Source organism: Delphinus delphis, chromosome 10 (assembly GCF_949987515.2).
Source record: "Delphinus delphis chromosome 10, mDelDel1.2, whole genome shotgun sequence".
Classification (NCBI taxonomy): domain Eukaryota; kingdom Metazoa; phylum Chordata; class Mammalia; order Artiodactyla; family Delphinidae; genus Delphinus; species Delphinus delphis.
This window is the reverse complement of record NC_082692.2, coordinates 67123703-67149642: the sequence shown is the minus strand read 5'-3', so window position 1 is coordinate 67149642 and position 25940 is coordinate 67123703. Positions and strand designations below refer to the sequence as shown.

Sequence of the window (25940 nt, the reverse complement as noted above, 5' to 3'; positions counted from 1 at the left end):
GGTGCTTTACAATGTTGTGTTAGGGTGCTGTACAGCAGAGTGAGTCAGTTATACATATATGTATATCCACTCTTTTTTAGATTTCCTTCCCATTTAGGTCACCACAAGAGCACTGAGTATAGTTCCCTGTGCTATACAGTAGGTTCTCATTAGTTATCTGTTTTGTATATAGTAGCATATATATGTCATTACCATTCTCCCAATTCATCCCACCCTCCCTTCCCCCTTGGTAACGATAAGTTTGTTTTCTACATCTGTGACTCTATTTCTGCTTTGCTAATAAGTTCATCTGTATACCATTTTTGTAGATTCCACATATAAGTGATACTATACGATATTTGTCTTTCTCTTTGTGACTTCACTCTGTATGACAGTCTCTAGGTCCATCCACGTCACTGCAAATGACATTTCGTTCCTTTTTATGGCTGAGTAATATTCCATTGCATATATGTATCACATCTTCTTTATCCATTCTTCTGTCAGTGGACATTTAGCTTGCTTCCATGTCCTGGCAGTTGTAAATAGTGCTGCAGGGAACATCGGGGTGCATGTATCTTTTTGAATTATGGTTTTTTCTGTGTGTATGCCCATAGTGGGATTGCTGGGTCACATGGTAGTTCTATTTTTAGTTTTTTTTTAAGGAACCTCCATACTGTTCTCCATAGTGGCTATACCAATTTACATTCCCACCAACGGTGTAGGAGGGTTCCCTTTTCTCCACACCCTCTTCAGCATTTATTCTTTGTAGATTTTTTAATGTTGGTGATTCTGACTGATGTGAGGTTACCTCACTGTAATTTTGATTTGCATTTCTCTAATAATTAAGACTCTTATTCTTAATGATGAGTAGTCTTCCCCAGTGATGAGGACATTCTGTTCTGAGGAAGGCTGTCCTATTCTTGACAGTATTTAATATTCACTTAGTTAATGTTTGAAGGCTGTGCTGGGCTGTGTTTTATGCTATGTGCTGGGAATATTTTGTCAGCAAGATAGGAGCTTATATTTATATATATATTTGGAAGAACAGAGACAAACTGATAATTTCAAGTAAGGATAAGTGCTTTGAAGACCAGAGAATGGTAATTTGTTAGTGACTGTGTATATTTCAGTTGTCAAAAATTAGTTGCTGTGTTTTTAGAAGTAATGTTGATATTTTGTCTCTTAGCATTAAGAATTTGCAGTGTGAATTGTGTATGCTATATAGCTTTCTTTGCTTTTGAAGACACTAAAAATTTAATCTGAAAAAATCTGGAAGTCTCAGTATAGTTAAATGCATAAGCCAAGTGAAAGATCTGGAAACAGATTTTCTTAACTTTTAAGAAAATTTTATTACAGAATTGTACCACATAATGTATTTTAGAGAATAACATTGTTATTAATGCTATAGTTTGCAGTATTATGTAGACTAGATTTAAAAATCTCTAATTAGCTCCCACTGTAGGAGACCAAAAAAATCTATCTCCTGTCAAAAATGTTTTAATGTGAATTCTTTTTTTTTTTAATGTGAGTTCTTTTGAAAAGCATGGTGAAAATGAAGCACTTACAGCAGTGTATTTGTTATATGCAAGATTTATATATTATGTGGGATCTTCCTTGACCAGGGCTTGAACCCATGTTCCCTGCATTGACAGGCAGATTGTTAACCACCGCACCACCAGGGAAGTCCTAGAACAGTTTTGTTTCTTAATAACTGATTTTTATTAGGTTGAGAGAAGTAAATTATTCAAAGATAATCATAATTAGGTTGGAAATAACATTGCCTTGAATCCAATGTCCTAGAGTGTAGATTATAAACCTCTTTAACCTTGTGAGACCTTACCACTGGATCATATGATGTTCTTTACCTTTCAGAAATATCCTATGCACATTTTTTGGTGTGAATCAATGTTTTACTTCTTTAAAAACATTTAATTATAGTGTGTAAATTAATGAGTCAGAAATCATAATTTTTGGGGACTTCCCTGGCGGTCCAGTGGTTAAGACTCCACACTTCCACTGCAGGGGGCACAGGTTCGATCCCTGGTCAGGGAACTTAGATTCTGCATTCTGCGCAGTGCAGACCGCCCCCCCGCTCAAAAAAAAAAAAAAAGAAAAAGAAAACAAAATCATTATTTTTAGACAGATTGGCAACTGGTGTTTCACAAAGCTACAGTTAAGACTCATTGCTTTAGGGCTTCCCTGGTGGCACAGTGGTTAAGAATCCGCCTGCCAGTGCAGGGGACATGGGTTTAGAGCCCTGGTCTGGGAAGATCCCACATGCCATGGAGCAGCTAAGCCCGTGTGCCACAGCTACTGAGCCTGGGCTCTAGAGCCTGTGCTCTGCAACAAGAGATGCCACTGCAATGAGAGGCCTGCGCACTGCAACGAAGAGTAGCCCCCACTCGCCGCAACTAGAAAAAACCCACGTGCAACAATGCAGACCCAGTGTAGCCAAAAATAAATAAAATTAATAAATTTATTTAAAAAAAAGATTCACTGCTTTAGAGCAGTGTTTCTCAAACTTTCTGAACCGATAGTTACACATTTTACTTTTTCCAAAAGCTGGGTACATTTTGTTTTACGTTGCAACCCATACATTATATGTATCAGAGTTTTCTTGAACATTGTTTACCCTTTGTGCAGTGCATCCTTATAGTTTCTATTTCATTTCTTTTTAAGAGCTGGTTGTAAGTTACTAAATTGATGGTATTCTAGCTGCTGTTTAAAAAAGTTGCTGGATTGTACTTTCACAGATGTTGAAATAGCTTTAAATTTTATTTTGTTTTATTTTCTGTTTATGCTTGCTGCTCTTTTTTTTTTAAGTATAGTTGATTTACAATGCTGTGTTAATTTCTGCTGTACAGCAAGGTGGCTCATTTGTATACATATATACATTCTTTTTTTTTTTTAATATTCTTTTCCATTATGGTTTATCCCAGGAGACTGGATATAGTTCCCTGTGTTATACAGTAGGACCTTGTTGTTCGTCTGTTCTAAATGTAATAGTTTGCATCTACTAACCCCAAACTCCCAGTCCATCCCTCTGCCTCCCTCCATCCTCCTTGGTAACCACAAGTCTGTTCTCTATGTCTGTGAGTCTGTTTCTGTTTTGTAGATAGGCTCATTTGTGCCATATTTTAGATTCCACATATAAGTGATATCACGTGGTATTTGTCTTTCTCTGTCTGATTTTACTTAGTGTGATAATCTCAGGTTGTATCCATGTTGCTGCAAATGCCATTATTTCGTTCTGTTTTATGGCTGGGTCGTATTTCATTATATATATGTACCACATCTTTTTTTTATCCATTCATCTGTCGACGGACCTTTAGGTTGTTTCCATGTTTTGGCTATTGTGAATAGTGCTGCTATGAACATAGGGGTACCTGTATCTTTTTATTTATTTATTTTTGGCTGTGTTGGGTCTTTGTTGCTGCGTGTGGGCTTTCTCTAGTTGCGACGAGTGGGGGCTACCCTTTGTTGCGGTGTGCGTGCTTCTCATTGTGGTGGCTTCTCTTGCTGCAGAGCACGGGCTCTAGGCGCGTGGGCTTCGGTAGTTGTGGCACGTGGGCTCAGTGGTTGTGGGTCGCAGGCTGTAGAGTGCAGGCGCAGTAGTTGTGGCTCATGGGCTTAGTTGCTCCACGGCATGTGGGATCGTCCCGGAGCAGGGCTCAAACCTGTGTCCCTTGTATTGGCAGGCGGCTTCTTAACCACTGTGCCACCAGGGAAACCCCTGTCTTTTTGAATTATAGTTTTGTCTGGGTATATGCCCAGGAGTGGGATTGCTGGATCATATGGTAACTGTATTTTTACTTTTCTGAGGAACCTCCATACTATTTTCCAGTATAGTGGCTGCACCAACTTGCATTCCCACCAACATTGTAGGAGGGTGCCCTTTTCTCCACACCCACTCCAGCATTTGTTATTTGTAGACTTTAGAAAAAAAAAAAGGGTTTCCCTGGTGGTGCAGTGGTTGAGAGTCCGCCTGCCGATGCAGGGGACACGGGTTCGTGCCCCGGTCTGGGAAGATCCCAAATGTGGCGGAGCGGCTGGGCCTGTGAGCCATGGCCGCTGAGCCTGCATGTCCGGAGGCTGTGCTCTGCAACGGGAGAGGCCAGAACAGTGAGAGGCCCGTGTAACGCAAAAAAAAAAAAAAAAAAAAAAGATAAATGAATAAATAAATGGCTGTGTTGAGTCTTCATTACTGCACGCAGGCTTTCTGTAGTTGCGGCGAGCAGGGGCTTCTCTTCATTGCAGTGCGCAGGCTTCTCTTGTTGTGGAGCTCTAGGCACATGGGCTTCAGTAGTTGTGGCATGCAGCCTCTAGAGCGCAGGCTCAGTAGTTGTGGTGCACGGGCTTAGTTGCTCCACGGCATGTGGGATCTTCCCGGACCAGGGCTTGAACCCGTGTCCCCTGCATTGGCAGGCGGATTCTTAACCACTGTGCCATCAGGGAAGTCCCTGTTATTTGTAGACTTTTTAATGATGGCAGTTCTGACTGGTGTGAGGTGGTACCTCATTTTAGTTTTGTTTTACATTTCTCTAATAATCAGTAATGTTGAGCATCTTTTCATGTGCCTACTGGCCATCTGCATGTCTTCTTTGGAGAAATGTCTATTAAGATCTTCTTTTGATTTTTCAATTGGGTTGTTTGTTTTTTTTTGTTGTTGAGTTGTATGAGCTGTTTGTATATTTTGGAGAGTAAGCATTTTTGGTCTCATCATTTCAAATATTTTCTCCCCTTCTGTAGGTTTTTTTTTTTTTTTAACATTTATTTATTTATTTTGCTGTGCCGGTTCTTAGTTGCCATGTGCGGGATCTTCGTTGCCGCGTGTGGGATCTTCCTTGCCACATGTGGGATCCTTGTTGCTGTGTACAGGATCTTCAGTTGCAACATGTGGGATCTTTTAGTTGCGGCATGTGAACTCTTAGTTGCAGCATGTGGGATCTAGTTTCCTGACCAGGGATTGAACGTGGGCCCCCAGCATTGGGAGTGTGGAGTCTTAGCCACTGGACCACCAGGAAAGTCCCTCGTTTCTTTTAAATGATTTCCTTTGCTGTGCAAAAGCTTTTAAGTTTGATTAGGTCCCATTTTATTTTTGTTTTTATTTCTGTTGCCTTGGGAGACTGACCTAAGAAACCATTGGTACGATTTATGTCAGAGAATGTTTAGCCTGTGCTTTCTTCTAGGAGTTTATGGTGTTATGTCTTATGTTCAAGTCTTTAAGCCATTTTGAGTATTTTTGTGCATGGTGTGAGTGTGTGTCCCAACTTCACTGATTTACATGTGGCTGTCCATCTTTCCCAGTACCACTTGCTGAAGAGACTGTCTTTTTCCCATTTTATAGTCTTGCTTCCTTTGTCCATGATTAATTGAATGTAGGTGTGTAGGTTTATTTTTGGGCTCTCTATTCTGTTCCATTGATCCATATGTCTGCTTTTGTACTGATACCAAACTGTTTTGATTACCTTTGTAGTATTGTCTGAAGCCTGGGAGAGTTATGCCTCCTGCTTTGAATTTTTTCCTCAGGATTGCTTTGGCAATTCTGGGTCTTTTATGGCTCCATATGAATTTTTGCATTATTTGTTCTAGTTCTGCAAAAAATGTCATGGGTAATTTGATAGGGATTGCATTAAATCTGTGGATTGCTTTGGGTAGTATTGCCATTTTAATAATATTAATTCTTCCAATCCAAGAGCATGGGATATCTTTCCATTTCTTTGCATTCTCTTTACTTTCTTTTAGTAATGTTTTATAGTTCTTAGCATATAAGTCTTTCACTTCCTTGGTCAGGTTTATTCCTAGGTATTTTATGTTTTTTGGTGTGATTTTAAAAAGTATTGTTTTTATACATTCTCTTTCTGATATTTCATTGGTTTTTAAAAAATATTTATTTATTTAGCTGTGTTGGGTCTTAGTTGTGGCACTCCGGATCTTCATTGTGGCATGCAGGATCTTTCATTGCGGCGCATGGGCTCTTCATTGTGGTGCACGGACTCTAGAGAGCATGGGCTCAGTAGTTGTGGTGAGCAAGCTCTCTACTTGTGGCACATGGGTTCCAGACCGTGCGGGCTTAGTAGTTGTGGTACACGGGCTCTAGGGCATGCAGGCTCAGTAGTTGACAGCACACAGGCTTAGTTGCCCCGCGGCATGTGGGATCTTAGTTCCCTGACCAGGGATCGCACCTGCGTCCCCTGCATTGGACGGTGGATTCTTAAGCACTGGACCACCAGAGAAGTCCCTGATATTTCATCATTAGTGTCAAGAAATTTATGCAACTGATTTCTGAATGTTAATCTTGTATCTTGCTACTTTTCTGAATTCCTTTATAGGATCTAGTAGTTTTAGTGTGGAATCCTTAGGGTTTTCTATATATAGTATCATGTCTTCTGCATTTAGTGACAATTTTACCTCTTCCCTTTCAATTTGAATACCTTTTATTTTTCTTGTCAGATTGCTGTGGCTAGGACTTCCAATACTATGTTGAATAGAAGTGGTAAGAGTGGGCATCCTTGTCTTGTTCCAGGTTTTAGTGGGAAGGCTTTCAGCTTTTCACCACTGAGTATTTTATTGGCTTTGGGTTTGTCATAAATGGCTTTTATTATGTTGAGGTATGTTCCCTCTATACTCACTTCGGTAAAAGTTTTTATCATGGATGATGTTGAATTTTGCCAAATGCTTTTTCTGCATCTATTGAGATAATCACATGGTTTTTGACTTTTCTTTTGTTTATGTGGTATATTACATGGATTGCTTTGCAGATGTTGAACCATTTTTGTGAACTTGGGATGAATCCCACTTGGTTGTGGTGTATGATCTTTTTTATGTGGTGTTGGATTCAGTTTGCTAATATTTTGCTGAGAATTTTTGCATCTATATTCATCAAAGATATTGGCCTGTAATTTTCTTTTTTGGTGGTATCTTTGTCTGATTTTGCTATCAGGGTGATGGTGACTTCATAGAATGTCTTTGGGAGTGTTTCCTCCTCTTCAGTCTTTTGGAACAGTTTTAGAAGAATCAGTGTAAGTTCTTCTTTGTATGTTTGGTAGAATTTGCCTGTGAAGGCACCTGGTCCTGGACTTTTGTTTGTAGGGAGTTTTAAAAATTACAGATTCTACTTCACTTCTAGTGATCAGTCTGTTCAGATCATCTGTTTCTTCTTGATTCAATTTTGGTGGGTTGTATGTTTGTAGAAAGTTGTCTATTTCTTGTAGGTTGTCAAATTTGTTGGCATATAATTGTTCACAGTACTCTTTTATGTTTTTTTTTGTATTTCTATGGTACCAGCTGAGATTTCTCCTTTTTCATTTCTTATTTTATTTGGGTTCTCGCTCTTTTCTTCTTGGTGAGCCTGGCCAGAGGTTTGTCAACTTTGTTTACCCTTTCAAAGAACCAGTTCTCGGTTTCTTTTTTGGGGGGGGGGGGTCACGCTGCGTGGTTTGTGGGATCCTAGTTCCCTGACCAGCGATTGAACCTGGGCCCTTGGCAGTGAAAGTGCGGAGTCCTAACCGCTGGACCACTAGGGAATTCCCTTTCTTTTGTTTTTTAAACCTCTGTTTTATTTATTTCCACCCTGATCTTTATTGTTTTCTTCCTTCTGCTGACTATGGGTTTCGTTTGTCCTTTTTCTGATTCTTTGAAGTGGTAGGTTAGGTTGTTTATTTGAGACTTTTCTTGTTTTTTGAAGAAGGCCCGTGTCACTATGAACTTCCCTCTAAGAACTGCTTTTGCTGCATCCCATGGATTTTGTATGATTGTGTTTTCGTTGTCGCTTTTCTCAAGGTATTTTTTAAATTTCCTTTTTGATTTCCTTGTTGACCCATTGGCTTTGTAGTAGCATGTTGTTTAGTCTCCATGTAATCATTTTTTTCTCATTTCTTTTCCTATGGTTGATTTCTAGTTTCATGCCATTGTGTTCAGAGGAGATGCTTGAAATAATTTCTGTACTCTTATTAAATTTGTTGAGGTTAGTTTTGTGCCTTAGTATGTGGTCAGTCCTAGAGAGAGTGTTCCATGTGCACTTGAAAAGAATGTGTATTCTGGTTTTTTTTTTTTTTTATGTAATATCCTGAAAATATCATTTAAATCTAAGAGTTGTATCATTTAGGATCTCTGTTGCCTTATTGATTTTCTGTCTAGAAGATCTCTTCATTGATGTGAGTGGGGTGTTAAAAGTCTCCTATTGTATTCCCATCAATTCCTCCTGTTATGTCTGTTAGTATTTGTTTTATGTATTTGATTGCTCCCGTATCAGTCGCACATATGTTGACGAAGTGTTAAATCATGTTCTTGTATTGATCCTTTTACTGTTATATAGTGTCCTTTATCTTTCTTATGGCCTTTTTAAAATTTTTAAAATATTTATTTATTTTGGCGGCACTGGGTGTTAGTTGCAGCACGTGGGATCTTAGTTGCAGCACGTGGACTTCTTGGTTGTGACATGCGGACTGGACTCTTAGTTGTGGCATGAGGACTCTTAGTTGCGGCATGTGGACTGTTTAGTTGCAGCATGCATGTGGTATCTATTTCCTCGACCAGGGATCGAACCTGGGCTCCCTGCATTGGGAGCACAGAGTCTTACACATTGGACCACCAGGGAAGTCCTTGGCCTTTGTTTTAAAGTCTGTTTTGTCTGCTAGGAATATTGTAGCTCCTGCTTTCTTGTCATTTCTGTTTGCATGAAATGAAATGCAAATGAAATACCTTTTTCCATTCCCTCACTTTCAGTCTATGTGTGTCCTTTGCCCTAAGATGGATCTCTTGTAGGTTGAATCTTGTAGACTCTTGTTTTTTTTATCCAGTCTGCCACTCTTTGTTTTTGATTGGAGCATTTGGTCCATTGACATTTAAGGTAATATTGATACATATATATTTATTGCCATTTTAAACCTTGTTTTCAGCTGTTTCTATATTCCTTGTTTGTTCCTTTTTCTTTTTCTTTTTGGGGGTTGATGATTTTATTTTATGCTTGTGTTGTTTTTGGTTTTTGTGAATCTATTGTATGTTTTTGATTTGTGGTTGCCCTGTTTTTCAAGTATGTTAACCCCTTCCTAGTTCTGCTTGCTTTAGACTGATAGTCATATAGGCCCAAAAACATTCTAAAAACAAAAAATCTACATTTTCTTAGTCCTTCCCCAAATTTTATGATTTTGATGTCCTTTTTTTATATCTTCATCTTTATCCTTTTGCTGTTCCTTGCATTTATGATCGCTTTCACAAATAGGTGGTGGTTTTTTTTTCCTTTTTGATTTGTATACTAGCTAATTTAAGTGATTTACTCTCCAATTGCTATCTCCCTGTATCTTCCTGCTTCTTTTAGAGAAGACCTTTCAATATTTCTTTTAGGATAGATTTAGTATTGCTGTATTCTTTTATTTTTTCCTTGTCAGAGAAATTATTTTTCCTCCTATTCTAAATGATAATTTTGCTGGGTAGAGTATTCTAGGTTGCAGATTTTTCCCTTTCAAGACTTTGAATATATTTTGTCACTCTCTTCTGGCTTGCAGCATTTCTTTAGAGAAATCAGCTGATAGCCTTATTGGGCCTTCCCTTGTAATTAACTCTTTGTTTTTCTCTTGCTGCCTTTAGTATTCTCTCTTTGACTTTTGCCATTTTTATTATCATATATCTTGGTGTGTAGGTCTGTCTGGGTTCATCTTGATTGGGACCCTCTGTGCTTCCTATATGTGGATATCTGTTTCCTTCTTTAGATTTGGGAAGTTTTCAGCCATAATTTCTTCAGATACATTTTCAATCCCCTTTTCTCTTTTTTCTCCCTCTGGAATCCCTGTTATGTGTATTTTGGCATGGTTTATATTATCCCATAGGTCTGTTAATGTTGCTTTCTTTTTTAAAAATTAATTAATTAATTAATTTGGATGCGCTGGGTCTTAGTTGTGGCAAGTGGGATCTTTGTTGCCATGTGCGGGATCTTCATTTTGGTTGTGGCATGCGGGTGTTAGTTGCGGCATCCAGGATATTTTTTTTTAGTTGTGGCACATGGGATTTTTAGTTGCGCCATGCAGGATATTTTAGTTGCGGCATGCAGCTCCTAGTTGCGGCATGTGGGATCTAGTTCCCTGACTGAGGATCAAACCCGGGCCCCCTGCGTTGGGAGCATGGAGTCTTAACTGCTGGACCACCAGGGATATCCCTCATTTGGTTTTCTGTCTACTCTTTTGTTTGGGTAATTTCTTTTTTTTTTTTTTAACATCTTTATTGGGGTATAATTGCTTTACAATGGTGTGTTAGTTTCTGCTTTATAACAGAGTGAATCAGTTATACATACACATATGTTCCCATATCTCTTCCCTCTTGCGTCTCCCTCTCTCCCACCCTCCCTATCCCACCCATCCAGGTGGTCACAAAGCACCGAGCTGATCTCCCTGTGCTATGTGGCTGCTTCCCACTAGCTATCTACCTTACATTTGGTAGTGTATATATATCCATGCCTCTCTCTCGCTTTGTCACAACTCACCCTTCCCCCTCCCCGTATCCTCAAGTCCATTCTCTAGTAGGTCTGTGTCTTTATTCCTGTCTTACCCCTAGGTTCTTCATGACATTTTTTTTTTAATTTCCATATATATGTGTTAGCATACGGTATTTGTCTTTCTCTTTCTGACTTAATTCACTCTTTATAACAGACTCTAGGTCTATCCACCTCATTACAAATAGCTCAATTTCGTTTCTTTTTATGGCTGAGTAATGTTCCATTGTATATATGTGCCACATCTTCTGTATCCATTCATCTGATGATGGGCACTTAGGTTGTTTCCATCTCTGGGCTATTGTAAATAGAGCTGCAATGAACATTTTGGTACATGATTCTTTTTGAATTATGGTTCTCTCAGGGTATATGCCCAGTAGTGGGATTGCTGGGTCATATAGTAGTTCTATTTGTAGTTTTTTAAGGAGCCTCCATACTGTTCTCCATAGTGGCTGTACCAATTCACATTCCCACCAGCAGTGCAAGAGTGTTCCCTTGTCTCCACACCCTCTCCAGCATTTATTGTTTCTAGATTGTTTGATGATGGCCATTCTGACTGGTGTGAGATGATATCTCATTGTAGTTTTGATTTGCATTTCTCTAATGATTAATGATGTTGAGCGTTCTTTCATGTGTTTGTTGGCAGTCTGTATATCTTCTTTGGAGAAATGTCCATTTAGGTCTTCTGCCCACTTTTGGATTGGGTTGTTTGTTTTTCTGTTATTGAGCTGCATGAGCTGCTTGTAAATTTTGGAGATTAATCCTTTGTCAGTTGTTTCATTTGCAAATATTTTCTCCCATTCTGAGGGTTGTCTGTTGGTCTTGTTTATGGTTTCCTTTGCTGTACAAAAGCTTTGCAGTTTCATTAGGTCCCATTTATTTTTGTTTTTATTTCCATTCCTCTAGGAGGTGGGTCAAAAAGGATCTTGTTGTGATTTATGTCATAGAGTGTTCTGCCTATGTTTTCCTCTAAGAGTTTGATAGTTTCTGGCCTTACATTTAGGTCTTTAATCCATTTTGAGCTTATTTTTGTGTATGGTGTTAGGGAGTGATCTAATCTCATACTTTTACATGTACCTGTCCAGTTTTCCCAGCACCACTTATTGAAGAGGCTGTCCTTTCTCCACTGTACATTCCTGCCTCCTTTATCAAAGATAAGGTGACCATATGTGCGTGGGTTTATCTCTGGGCTTTCTATCCTGTTCCATTGATTTATCTTTCTGTTTTTGTGCCAGTACCATACTGTCTTGATTACTGTAGCTTTGTAGTATATAGTCTGAAGTCAGGGAGCCTGTTTCCTTCAGCTCCGTTTTTCATTCTCAAGATTGCTTTGGCTATTCCGGGTCTTTTGTGTTTTCATACAGATTGTGAAATTTTTTGTTCTAGTTCTGTGAAAAATACCAGTGGTAGTTTGATAGGAATTACATTGAATCTGTAGATTGCTTTGGGTAGTAGAGTCATTTTCACAATGTTGATTCTTCCAATCCAAGAACATGGTATATCTCTCCATCTATTTGTATCATCTTTAATTTCTTTCATCAGTGTCTTATAATTTTCTGCATATAGGTCTTTTGTCTCCTTAGGTAGGTTTATTCCTAGATATTTTATTCTTTTTGTTGCAGTGGTAAATGGGAGTGTTTTCTTGATTTCACTTTCAGATTTTTCATCATTAGTGTATAGGAATGCAAGAGATTTCTGTGCATTAATTTTGTATCTTGTTACTTTACCAAATTCATTGATTAGCTCTAGTGGTTTTCTGGTAGCATCTTTAGGATTCTCTATGTATAGTATCATGTCATCTGCAAACAATGACAGCTTTACTTCTTTTCTGATTTGGATTCCTTTTATTTCCTTTTCTTCTCTGATTGCTGTGACTAAAACTTCCAAAACTATGTTGAATAAGAGTGGTGAGAGTGGGCAACCTTGTCTTGTTACTGATCTTAGTGGAAATGCTTTCAGTTTTTCACCATTGAGGATGATGTTTGCTGTGGGTTTGTCATATATGGCCTTTATTATGTTGAGGAAAGTTCCCTCTATGCCTACTTTCTGGAGGGTTTTTATCATAAATGGGTGTTGAATTTTGTCAAAAGCTTTCTCTGCATCTATTGAGATGATCATATGGTTTTTCTCCTTCAATTTGTTAATATGGTGTATCACGTTCATTGATTTGCGTATATTGAAGATTCCTTGCATTCCTGGAATAAACCCCACTTGATCATGGTGTATGATCCTTTTAATGTGCTGTTGGATTGTGTTTGCTAGTATTTTGTTGAGGATTTTTGCATCTGTGTTCATCAGTGATACTGGCCTGTAGTTTTCTCTTTCTGACATCCTTGTCTGGTTTTCGTATCAGGGTGATGGTGGCCTTGTAGAATGAGTTTGGGAGTGTTCCTCCCTCTGCTATATTTTGGAAGAGTTTGAGAAGGATAGGTGTTAGCTCTTCTCTAAATGTTTGATAGAATTCACCTGTGAAGCCATCTGGTCCTGGGCTTTTGTTTGTTGGAAGATTTTAAATCACAGTTTCAATTTCAGTGCTTGTGATTGGTCTGTTCATATTTTCTATTTCTTCCTGATTCAATCTTGGCAGGTTGTGCATTGCTAAGAATTTGTCCATTTCTTCCAGGTTGTCCATCTTATTGGCATAGAGTTGCTTGTAGTAATCTCATGATCTTTTGTATTCTGCAGTGTCAGTTGTTACTTCTCCTTTTTCATTTCTAATTCTATTGATTTGAGTCTTCTCCCTTTTTTTTTTTGATGAGTCTGGCTAGTGCTTTATCAATTTTGTTTATCTTCTCAAAGAACCAGCTTTTAGTTTTATTGATCTTTGCTATCGTTTCCTTCATTTCGTTTTCATTTATTTCTGATCTGATTTTTATGATTTCTTTCTTTCTGCTAACTTTGGGTTTTTTTTGTTCTTCTTTCTCTAATTGCTTTAGGTGCAAGGTTAGTTTGTTTATTCGAGATGTTTCCTGTTTCGTAAGGTAGGATTGTATTGCTATAAACTTCCCTCTTAGAACTAACTGCTTTTGCTGCATCCCATAGATTTTGGGTCATTGTGTCTCCACTGTCATTTGTTTCTAGGTATTTTTTAATTTCCTGTTTGACTTCTTCAGTGATCACTCGTTATTAAGTAGTGTATTGTTTAGCCTCCATGTGTTTGTATTTTTTACAGATCTTTTCCTGTAATTGATATCTAGTCTCATAGCGTTGTGGTCGGAAAAGATACTTGATAGAATTTCAGTTTTCTTAAATTTACCAAGGCTTGATTTGTGACCCAAGATATGATCTATGCTGGAGAATGTTCCATGAGCACTTGAGAAAAATGTGTATTCTGTTGTTTTTGGATGGAATGTCCTATAAACATCAATTAAGTCCATCTTGTTTAATGTATCATTTAAAGCGTGTGTCTTCTTATTTATTTTCATTTTGGATGATCTGTCCATTGGTGAAAGTGGGGTGTTAAAGTCCCCTACTATGAATGTGTTACTGTTGATTTCCCCTTTTATGGCTGTTAGTATTTGCCTTATGTATTGAGGTGCTCCTATGTTGGGTGCATAAATATTTACAATGGTTATATCTTCTTCTTGGATCAATCCCTTGATCATTATGTAGTGCCCTTCTTTGTCTCTTCTAATAGTCTTTATTTTAAAGTCTATTTTGTCTGATATGAGAATTGCTACTCCAGCTTTCTTTTGATTTCCATTTGAATGAAATATCTTTTTCCATCCCCTTACTTTCAGTCTGTATGTGTCTCTAGATCTGAAGTGGGTCTCTTGTAGACAGCAGATATATGGGTCTTGTTTTTGTATCCATTCAGCCAGTCTGTGTCTTTTGGTGGGAGCATTTAGTCCATTTACATTTAAGGTAATTATCGGTATGTATGTTCCTATTCCCATTTTCTTAATTGTCTTGGGTTTGTTATTGTAGGTCTTTTCCTTCTCTTGTGTTTCTTGCCTAGAGAAGTTCCTTTAGCATTTGTTGTAAAGCTGGTTTGGTGGTGCTGAACTCTCTCAGCTTTCGCTTGTCTGTAAAGGTTTTAATTTCTCCATTAAATCTGAATGAGATCCTTGCTGAGTAGAGTAATCTTGGCTGCAGGTTTTTCTCCATCATCACTTTAAATATGTCCTGCCAGTCCCTTCTGGCTTGCAGAGTTTCTGCTGAAAGATCAGCTGTTAACCTTATGGGGATTCCCTTGTGTGTTATTTGTTGTTTTTCCCTTGCTGCTTTTAATATGTTTTCTTTGTATTTAATTTTTGACAGTGTGATTAATATGTGTCTTGGCGTATTTTTCCTTGGATTTATCCTGTATTGGACTCCCTGTGCTTCCTGGACTTGATTAACTATTTCCTTTCCCTTATTAGGGAAGTTTTCAACTATAATCTCTTCAAATATTTTCTCAGTCCTTTTCTTTTTCTCTTCTTCTTGTGGAACCTCTATAATTCGAATGTTGGTGCGTTTGATGTTGTCCCAGAGGTCTCTCAGACTGTACTCAGTTCTTTTCATTCTTTTTTCTTTATTCTGCTCTGCCGTAGTTATTTCCACTATTTTATCTTCCAGGTCACTTATCCATTCCTCTGCCTCAGTTATTCTGCTATTGATCCCATCTAGAGTATTTTAAATTTCATTTATTGTGTTGTTCATCATTGCTTGTTTCATCTTTAGTTCTTCTAGGTCCTTGTTAAATGTTTCTTGCATTTTGTCTATTCTATTTCCAAGATTTTGGATCATCTTTACTATCATTATTCTGAATTCTTTTTCAGGTAGACTGCCTATTTCCTCTTCATTTGTTAGGTCTGGTGGGTTTTTATCTTGCTCCTTCATCTGCTGTGTGTTTTTCTGTCTTCCCATTTTGCTTATCTTACTGTGTTGGGGTCTCTGTTTTGCAGGCTGCAGGTTCGTAGTTCCCGTTGCTTTTGGTGTCTGTCCCCAGTGGCTAAGGTTGGTTCAGTGGGTTGTGTAGACTTCCTGGTGGAGGGGACTAGTGCCTGTGTTCTGGTGGATGAGGCTGGATCTTGTCTTTCTGGTGGACACGTCCACGTCTGGTGGTGTGTTTTGGGGTGTCTGTGGACTTATTATGATTTTAGGCAGCCTCTCTGCTAATGGGTGGGGTTGTGTTCCTGTCTTGCTAGTTGTTTGGCATAGGATTTTCAGCACTGTAGTTTGCTGGTCGTTGAGTGAAGCTGGGTGCTGGTGTTGAGATGGAGATCTCTGGGAGATTTTCGCCGTTTGATAGTATGTGGAGCTGGAAGATCTCTTGTGAACCAGTGTCCTGAAGTTGGCTCTCCCTCCTCAGAGGCACAGCACTGACTCCTGGCTGCTGCACCAACAGCCTTTCATCCACATGGCTCAGAATAAAAGGGAGAAAAAGTAGAAAGAAAGAAGTAGTAGAAGTAGAAAGAAAGAAAGAGGGAAAGGAAGAAAGGAGGGAGGGAGGAAGGAAGGAAGGAGGGAGAGAAGGAAGGAAAAAAAGAAAGGAGATAAAGTAAAATAAAGTAAGAAAATATAATAAAGTTATTAAAATAAAAAAATAATTAAGAGGAAAAAAATTAAACAAAAATAAAATGGACGGATAGAACCCTAGGACAAATGGTGGAAGCAAAGCTATACAGACAAAAATCTCATACAGAAGCATACACATACGCACTCACAGAAAGAGAAAAAGGGGAAAAAATCATAAATCTTGCTCTCAGAGTCCACCTCCTCAATTTGGGATGTTTTGTTGTCTATTCACGTATTCCACAGCTGCAGGGTACATCAAGTTGATTGTGGAGCTTTAATCCGCTGCTTCTGAGGCTGCTGGGAGAGATTTCCCGTTTTCTTCTTTGTTCTCACAGCTCCCAGGGGCTCAGCTTTGGATTTGGCCCCGCCTCTTCGTGTAGGTTGCCGGAGGGCGTCTGTTCTTCGCTCAGACAGGACGGGGTTAAAGGAGCCGCTGATTCGGGGCTCTGGCTCACTCAGGCCGGGGGGGAGGGAGGGGCACGGAGTGCGGGGTGAGCCTGCAGCGGCAGAGGCCAGCGTGATGCCGCACCAGCCCGAGGCGTGCCGTGCATTCTCCTGGAGGAGTTGACCCTGGATCCCGGGACCCTGGCAGTGGCGGGCTGCACAGGCTCCCCGGAAGTGGGGTGTGGACAGTGACCTGTGCTCGCACACAGGCTTCTTGGTGGCGGCAGCAGCAGCCTTAGCATCCCATGCCTGTCTCTGGGGTTGGCGCTTTTAGCCGCGGCTCGCGCCCGTCTCTGGAGCTCCTTTAAGCAGCGCTCTTAATCCCCGTTCCTCGCGCAACAGGAAACAAAGAGGGAAGAAAAAGTCTCTTGCCTCTTCAGCAGGTCCAGACTTTTCCCCGGACTCCCTCCTGGCTAGCCGTGGCGCACTAACCCCCTGCAGGCTGTGTTCACGCCACCAACCCCAGTCCTTTCCCGTGCTCCGACCGAAGCCCGAGCCTCAACTCCCAGCCCCGCCCGCCCCGGCGGGTGAGCAGACAAGCCTCTCGGGCTGGTGAGTGCCGGCCAGCCCTGATCCTCTGTTCGGGAATCTCTCCGCTTTGCCCTCCGCACCCCTGTGGCTGCGCTGTCCTCCGCGGTCCCGAAGCTTCCCCCTCCGCCACCCGCAGTCTCCGCCCGCGAAGGGGCTTCCTACTGGGTGGAAACCTTTCCTCCTTCACAGCTCCCTCCCACTGGTGCAGGTCCCGTCCCTATTCTTTTGTCTCTGTTTATTCTTTTTTCTTTTGCCCTACCCAGGTTCGTGGGGGGTTTCTTGCCTTTTGGGAGGTCTGAGGTCTTCTGCCAGCGTTCAGTAGGTGTTCTGTAGCAGTTGTTCCATTTGTAGATTTATTTCTGGTGTATCTGTGGGGAGGAAGGTGATCTGCGCGTCTTACTCTTCCGCCATCTTTCCGAAAGCCTCTGGGTAATTTCTATTATTCTGTCTTGCAGATTACTTATTCTTTCTTCTGCATTATTTATTTTGCTATTTGTTGCATTTAGCTTAGATATCTCCTCAGCAAATGAAGATTTTAATTTTTCTTGTCTCCTCCTTATAGTTTCTAGTTCCTTTTTACAGTAATCTGCATTTCTGTCGAAAACCTTTCTTAGTTCCTTCAGTATTTTCATTACCTCCTTTTTGAACTCGGTGTCTGTTAGACTGAAGAGGTCTGTTTCATTGTTTGTTCCTTCAGGGGAATTCTCTTGCTCTTTTAATTGGGAGTGGTTCCTCAGCTTCTTCATTTTGCTTATATTTCTCTTTGTGAGTTTAAGAGATACAAATACCTATAGTAGTCTTGGAGGGCTTTTTATGTATGGGAGCGTCCCTGCACAGCTTGTGTGGGTTTAATATTTTTTTGGTCTGAGGGCTGTTTTTGGTTTGGGTGCTTGCTGTTTCTTTCCTCAGCATGTGCTGGTCAATTAGCCCCTTGTTAGGGGGTATGCAGGCGTGCAGCCCGCTCATGGGACCCTTGGTGCCAGTGTGCTGCGTGTGCTCCCGGGGAAGCGGGGGCATTGGTTGGTGCCAGGTTTTGGGACCATTGGCCAACTATCCATGCCTGACTCTGGAGTCCAAGATGGCAGCGGCAGCTATTGCCCACCCCTGGAGCTTGTGTAGGTGGTGCCCTGCCGCCTGAGAGAGGGCGTGGAGAAAGAAGCTCCTGTGGCAGGCCCACCCATCTCCTCGTGGGCCCCCCAGCAATGGTGCCTTGCCCCTCTGGGGGGCCCAGGCTTCCTCCCGTAGTCCCTCGGTTATAGCACACCACACCGTAGCCCCCTCAGGCTGTCACCATGCATCCAGCCCCAGTCCTCTTCCCGGTTCTCACCTTCAAAGCACAAGCCTCAGCACTCAGCCCCTGACCCCCTCAGTGGAAGAGTGAGCATCTTGGGCTGGGGAGTGCCAGGTGGCACCACTGACTGTCTGTGCAGGTGTCTCTCCTCTTTGCCCTCTGCAAACTAGTCGCTGCGCTCTCCCCTGAGGCTCCGGAGCTCCCCCTCCATTCCGGCTGTTCTCTCTGCCAGTGAGGGGACTTCCCAGTGTGTGGAAACCTTTCCTTTTTCACATTTCTCTCCCAGGTATGTAGGTCCTGTCCCATTTCCTTTCGCGCTTTTTTTTTCTTTTGTCCTACCCAGTTACATGGAGATTTTCTAGTCCTTTTTGAAGTCTGAGGTCTTCTGCCATCATCCAGTAGGTGTTCTGTGAGAATTGTTCCACATGTAGATGTATTTTTGATGTATTTGTGGGAGAAGATGAGCTCCATATCCTACTCCTCTGCCATCTTAATCATTCTTTTAAATTTTACTTTTATTTAAAATTATTTGGCTGTATAGTTTTTTCATTATATTAAGTGTGTTATAGAATGGAGTACTTTTATATTTACGTACCAGGTTTCTCATACTGTTTACGTTTATCAGTGTATGCTCTTAATCCAGTGAGAACAGGACCTTTAGGGACTTAATTCTTTAAGAGTACTGTTTTAACATTTTTTTCCTTTGAGGTTGTCTCAGATTATTGGAGGTCAGAGGGATAAAATCGGAGAGAATGAAATCTCAGAAAGTGTAACCTTCAAGCCAGCGTTTTCAAGATTTTATACTCTGGAACATTAAGATTCTCCTAAAATGTTAATAGGTGTTTTATGATGAAAATGTCCATGTGGTCAGTTAGGTAGATGGCTACTGTTTATTGAGTGCCAGGCCTGTGCTAAGCATTTGATTTGCATCGTATCATTTAACTCTCACAGCATCCCATGAGGTAGGAAGAAAACCATGAGTCTATGGTATTTCAGAATCAGAGAGAAAACAAATGGTTTTAATACAGAAGGGACAAGACCCAGATCTATCAAGATGACTAACCAAGATAACTTACAAACTCTCCCGTTGCACAGAAATACAAATTTTGGGTAAACTATAATAAACTCTTAGAGAAATCCCTAGGTGCCAGAAATATGGAACTATAAAAGTAAAGTGGTAATTGAGAACAGGGACAAAATCTTGGGTGAGGAGTTTAGAATGGGGACCCTGACCTCCATGTAAAACTGGGATTCCCTAAGGACCTTCGTTGAAACAATGGAAAAGGAAAATATCTGCTTTATGCTGTGGGGAGATGATAAATTTCTCATTCTCTGACTCCACTCTGAGGGGCAGGGGCATGGGCATGTAAGTCTCCCCTGAGAATATCTGGGCATGGGCCTTATTTGGGTAAATGTTTGAAATTTCTATTTTGATTGGGAACCCCAAAGTCAAGATATTAACAACAAACAAAATTGTTTTGGGCCAGTGATATTCTTTGGTTGTCTGACAAAAGCAAATACAGAACTCCAGTGGAGGAGAAGCTTTCACAATCCGGGCCACAGGGGATTTTCACAGAAAAAACAATTTCCACAAAAAGTGAGCTCACAAAAAAATTCCAAAGTATCCCAGCAAATAATCCTCCATGATTAGGAGTCAACAATTAAACAATGACTGGATATGTTTCCTTTTCAGATTTTTCATTACTAGTGTATAGAAATGCAACTGATTTCTGTGTATTGATTATTCTGCAACTTTGCAGAATTCATTTATTCTAACAGGTTGTTTTGTGTGTGTGTTTGTGTGTGTGTGTGTGTGTCTGTGTCTGTGTCTGTGTGTGTGGAAACTTTAGAGTTTTTTATGTATAAGATCATGTCATTTGTGAACAGAGATAATTTTATTTCTTCCTTTCCAACACAGACACCTTTAATTTCTTTTTCTTGCCAGTACTATGTTGAATACAAGTGGTGAAAGCAGACATCCTTGTCCTGTTTTTAATCTTTGGAGAAAGTCTGTCAGACTTTTACGGTTGAGTGTAGTGTTAGCTGTAATTTTTTTCATGACTGGCATTTATTATGTTGAGGAAGTTTCCTTCTATTTCTAGTTTATTAAGTGTTTTTTAATGAAAGAGATTTTACTTTTGTCAAATTCTTTTTGCCTCAGTTGACATGGTCATGTGGTTTTCTACTAATTCACAAAAATTAATTCACACTGATTCTATTAATGTGGTGTGTTACATAGATTGCTTTTTGTATTTTGAACCGTATGTACCTGGGTAAATCCACCTGGTCCTGGTATATACAGTAATCCTCTTAGTATGCTGCTGAATTGAGTTTGCAAGTATTTTTTGAGAATTTTTGCATCAGTATTCATAAGGAATATCTGTAGTTTTCTTGTACTATCTTTGTGTCTTGCTTTGGTGTCAGGGTAATGCTGGATTCATAGAATGAGTTAGGAAGTGCTCCTTCTCATTAATTTTTTGGAAGAGTTTGAGAAGGCTTGGTATTAATTCCTTAAATGGTAGAATTTACCAGTTAAGCGATCTGGTCCTAGGTTTTTCTGCTTTGGGAGGGTTTTGACAACTGATTCAGTCTCCTTACTGGTTATAAGTCTGTTCAGTTATTCTGTTTCTTCATTAGTCCATTTTGGTAGATTGTGTTTCTAGGAATTTGTCCGTTTAAGTTACTCAGTTTGTTGGTGTACAGTTGTTTATAGTGTTCTCCTGTAATCCACCCCCCACTTTTTTTTTTGGTCATGCCACATGTGGCTTGTGGGATCTTAGTTCCCTGACCAGGGATTGAACCTAGGCCCTCGGCCATGAAAGTGTGGAGTCCTACCCACTGGACCACTGGGGAATTCCCTTATAATCCTTTTTATTCATGTAAAATTGGTAGTAATGTTCCCCCTTTCTTTTTTAAAAAAAATTTAAAATTTATTTATTTTTTTGGCTGCATTGGGTCTTTGTTGTGGTACGTGGGCTTCTCACTGTGGTGGCTTTTCTTGTTGCAGAGCACGGACTCTAGGCAGTGGGCTTCAGTAGTTGCAGCACGTGGGCTCTGTAGTTGTGGTGGGAGGGCTCTAGGGCGCATGGGCACAGTAGTTATGGCTCATGGGCTCAGTAGTCGTGGCTCGCGGGCTCTAGAGCACAGGCTCAGTAATTGTGGTGCATGGGCTTAGTTGCTTTGCGGCATGTGGGATCTTCCTGGACCAGGGCTTGAACCTGTGTCCCCTGCATTGGCAGGTGGATTCTTAACCACTGCACCACTGGGGAAGTTTTCCCTTTTCATTTTTGATTGTAGTAATTTGTTTTCTCTCCTTTTTTTTTTTTCTTGATCAGTTTAGCTAAAGGTTTGTCAATTTTGTTGATCTTTTCAAAGCAACAACTTTTGGTTTCATTAATTTTCTGTATTTTTCTATTTGCTATTTTGTTTATCTCTATTCTAATCTTTATTATTATTATTTTTTACTCCTGCTATCTTTGGGTTTTATTTGCTCTTTCTTGTTCCTTAAAGTGTACAGTTAGGTTATTAATTTGACCTTTTTTTCTTTTTAATTTTATGTGCTTGCAGCTGTAAATTTCCCTCTTTGCATTGCTGTTGTGGTATCCCATAAATTTTGGTGTGTTGTGTTTCTGTTTTCATTCATCTCAAGGTATTTTCCAGTTTCCCTGTGATTTCTTCTTTGACACTTTTGTTGGTTAAGCCTGTTGATTTCCACATATGAATTTTCCAGTTTTCTCTTGGGATGTTGATTTCTCATTTCATTGTGATTGGAAAAAATTATTTGTAAGAGGTCAGTTCTTATTAAATTATTAAGACTTGTTTTGTGGCCTTACATATAGTCTCTTCTGTGAAATGTTCCATGTGTACTTGAAAAGAATGTATATTCTGCTCTTGTTGGATGGAGTGTTCTCTATATGTCTTTTAGATCTAATTGGTTTGTAGTGTTGTTCAACTCCTCTGTTTCCTTATTGATTTTCTTTTCGGTTGTTCTAGCCATTATTGAAAGTTCTGGTAAAGAGTCTCTGTTTAGGATAATGAAATTCTGGAAATAGATAGTGTTGATGGTTACACAACATTGTGAATGTACTGAATCCCACCGAATTTTACACTGAAAAATGGTTAAAATAGTTAAAAGTTATGAATGTGAAAGAATCAGAACTCCAAGAGAAGTCTAAGACTATGAAAAAAATGGCCATTTGGAAAATGAACAAAGGAACTACTGGAAATAAAAATTACAGTTATTGAATTTTAAAACTTAGTAGATGAGATAGAGTGAAATTTAGACACAGCTAAAGATAGAATTAATAAACTGGAATATCTGACAGGATAATCCTTAATGAAGCTCTTAGAAATAAGACTAGAATTAGAAAATTTTACATGTATCTAAAAGGAATTTCAATAAAAGAGAATAGAAGAGACTTCCCTGGTGGTCCAGTGGTTAACATTCTGCACTTCCACTGCAAGAGGTGTGGGTTCAACCGCTGGTCAGGGAACTAGGATCCTGCATGGCATGCAGTGCAGCCAAAAAAGAAAAAAAAATGTGTATGTGTGTATATATACACACACACGTATATATAAAAGAAAAAGAAAATAGAAAGGTAATATTCAGAGGGATGAGGCTAGGATCTTACAAATAAATGAAAGACATGACCACTCAGATTCAGAAAGCCCAATGAAGAATACCAAAGACCAAAAGATTTTAAAAGCAACTAGAGTGGGACTTCCCTGGTGGCGCAGTGGTCGAGAATCCGCCTGCCAATGCAGGGGACATGGGTTCGAGCCCTGGTCCGGGAAGATCCCACATGCCACGGAGCAACTGAGCCTGTGCGCCACAACTGCTGAGCCTGCGCTCTAGAGCCTGCGAGCCACAACTACTGCGCCCGTGTGCCACAACTACTGAAGCCCCTGTGCCTAGAGCCCATGCTCCACAACAAGAGAAGCCACCACAGTGAGAAGCCTATGCACCACAAAATGAAGAGTAGCCCCAGCTTGCCGCAACTAGAGAAAGCCCGCGTGCAGCAACGAAGACCTAACGCAGCCTAAATAAATAAATAAACAAAACCACTCAAAAAATAGTAATAAAAAGCAACTAGAGTATAAAAGATTCCTTCAAATTAACATAGCATGCTTTGCCACAGCATCAGTAGAGACCAGATAATAGTAGAAAATGTCTTCAGAGAACTTCTGTAAACCTAGAAATATTGACCAAAATAAACAATTCTGGAGGGCAAAAGGGCAAACAGAAATTCTTGGTAACATGTAGATGGAAGGCAATAATTGAAGTTAGTATTTTAAGTTTCTTATACTGTTTGGAAATAGGGAAGGATGATAGACTTAAAATTGATGGTACATATATTTTCATATCAATAAGTATTTTATTATTATTATTTTAAATTAATTAATTTTTTTGGGTTGTGCTGGGTGTTCGTTGCTGTGTGCAGGCTTTCTCTAGTTGCTGCGAGCAGGGGCTACTCTTCGTTGCTGTGCGTGGGCTTCTCATTGTTTGTTTTGTTTTGTTTTGCGGTACGCGGGCCTCTCACTGTTGTGGCCTTCTCCCGTTGCGGAGCACAGGCTCCGGACGCGCAGGCTCAGCAGCCATGGCTCAAAGGCCCACCGGCTCCGCGGCATGTGGGATCTTCCCGAACCGGGGCACGAACCCGTGTCCCCTGCATCGGCAGGCGGACTCTCAACCACTGCGCCACCGGGGAAGCCCTGGGCTTCTCATTGTCATGCCTTCTCTTGCTGCAGAGCACGGCCTCTAGGTGCGCGGGCTTCAGTAGTTGTGGCACATGGGCTCTAGAGCACACGCTTAGTAGTTGTGGTGCAAGGGGCTTAGTTGCTCCGCAGCATGTGGGATCTTCCTGGACCAGGGATTGAATCCGTGTCCTTTGCATTGGCAGGGAGATTCTTAACCATTGCACCACCAGGGAAGCCCCTCAATAAGTATTTTAAAACAAAATTTCTCAAAATGTGTTTTTAGAGTGTTAGTTTTTAAAAAAAAAACTTTAAAACTTGAAATATATAGGAGAATGACACCATGACCCTAGGGAAGAGTTTCTTAAGATAAAGTGCACAACGTTTAAAAGAAAATATTGCTAAGTATGATTATATAAAAATTAAGAACTTGTGCTTATCATGAAACACTGGTAAAAGAGATGAGTATTTCAGAGAAAGTGGAAGTATGAATGGTCAGAAGGCACAAAAAAAATGCTGAACTTCATTAGTAAATGAGAAAATTCAAGTTAAATGTTAATTTTTTATACCCACCAGACTGCAAAAAATTAAAAGTCTGATAGTGGCCAAGTGTTGGTAAAGATGTAGGAAAAAAGAACTATTTGCCTGTAGGAAATGTGAATTGTCATTTTGGAAAATAGTTTGGCCTCCTCTAGTAAAGTTGAGCAAACACGCCTGTGACTTAGTACTGTTCCTAGGTGTCTACTTTAGGGACATGCTTGCACAAAAATAAGTATAGTTAAGCCAACAGAATAGCAGCAGCAGAATATGGAGATGAAGAGCATTTGGAGGTACACTGCCTAGGATAAGATCCCAGCTTTGCCACTTACTAGTTTTGTGACTTTTGGTAAGTTACTTAACCTCATTGTGACAGTTTTCTCTTCTGTAAATATAGTACTTACCTAATCATATAGGGTTGATATGAGGATTAAATGTTATGTGTAAAGCCTGTCTTATATTGAGTGCTATTTGTGACAATTACATGTAACCATATAGATGAATGTAAAAAACATAATGTGTAAAAGAAACAAGTTGCAGAAAAATACATATGGCACCACACAATTTACACAGTTCAAAGCATATAACGTTTAACAAAAGCCTTATAAGAAAATTATTAAAATTTAGTAATGCAGGTACCCTTTGGGGAGGGAGGACGCAGGTGGTATAGGGAGGGGGGACACATGGGAGGTTTCTGTTTCTTAAACTCAGTGGTAAATCACAGAGGTGATTTTCATTTTCTTTGGACTGTACATGTTTATATATTTTATTTCATAGTAAAAACTAAAAATAAGGGTAGGATATGTGGAGTTAAATACTTGTTTGATGGAGGACTTCTCAGAGCACTGATAATGTTAATTGTACATTGTGAACTTCAAAGAGAGATATAGAATTTTTAGGGCTCCCCACTTGGTCATGGAGCCTTTTGGGTCTTAACAGCTAAAGTAGGACTGCATTATGTGATTGTTGATCTTTAGCCTGAGTTTTAGTGGATAAATAGAATTCTGTTTCACAGTGCACAGATATTTTAACTAAACCACCTACTATTGTACATTGAGTTCACTTGGATTTTTTAATCTTATGAGCAATATTGAAATGTTTTATTAAAAAAATTTTTTTATAAGACTGAAGTCTTTGCTTATATCTTTAATTATGAATTTTTTTCCCCTGAATTGTGCTATTTCATTTCCTTTACTATAGGAAGGAATTGTTGAGAATCTTTTCAAATGGGCCCGAGAGGCTGATCAGCCACTGAGGACATATTCTACTGGTCTGTTAGGAGGTGCTATGGAAAATCAAGACATTGCTGCCAACTACAGGGATGAAAATTCACAGCTGGTAAGGACCACGTTAGAATGATTTTTTTTGCATAAGATGGGAGTGTATTCACTCGTTCTTTCTTGCTACTGAACTTGAATAGGTAGATCTTATTTGTTACCTTGTACTAGAGTATAACTGTAATTTCAGTATTTCAAGACT

The 25940-nt window shown here is 39.8% G+C and overlaps 1 protein-coding gene across 3 annotated transcripts in view; it reads left to right on the top strand.

Moving 5' to 3' along the window:
• DCAF1 (DDB1 and CUL4 associated factor 1) overlaps window positions 1–25940 on the top strand; it is a 93011-nt gene that overhangs the window by 20835 nt on the left and 46236 nt on the right. For all 3 annotated transcript variants that reach the window (XM_060022589.1, XM_060022588.1, XM_060022590.1), the window contains one exon: window positions 25662–25799. In XM_060022589.1, the coding sequence (XP_059878572.1) occupies window positions 25662–25799 (138 nt within the window). The remainder of the gene's footprint in view (window positions 1–25661; window positions 25800–25940) is intronic.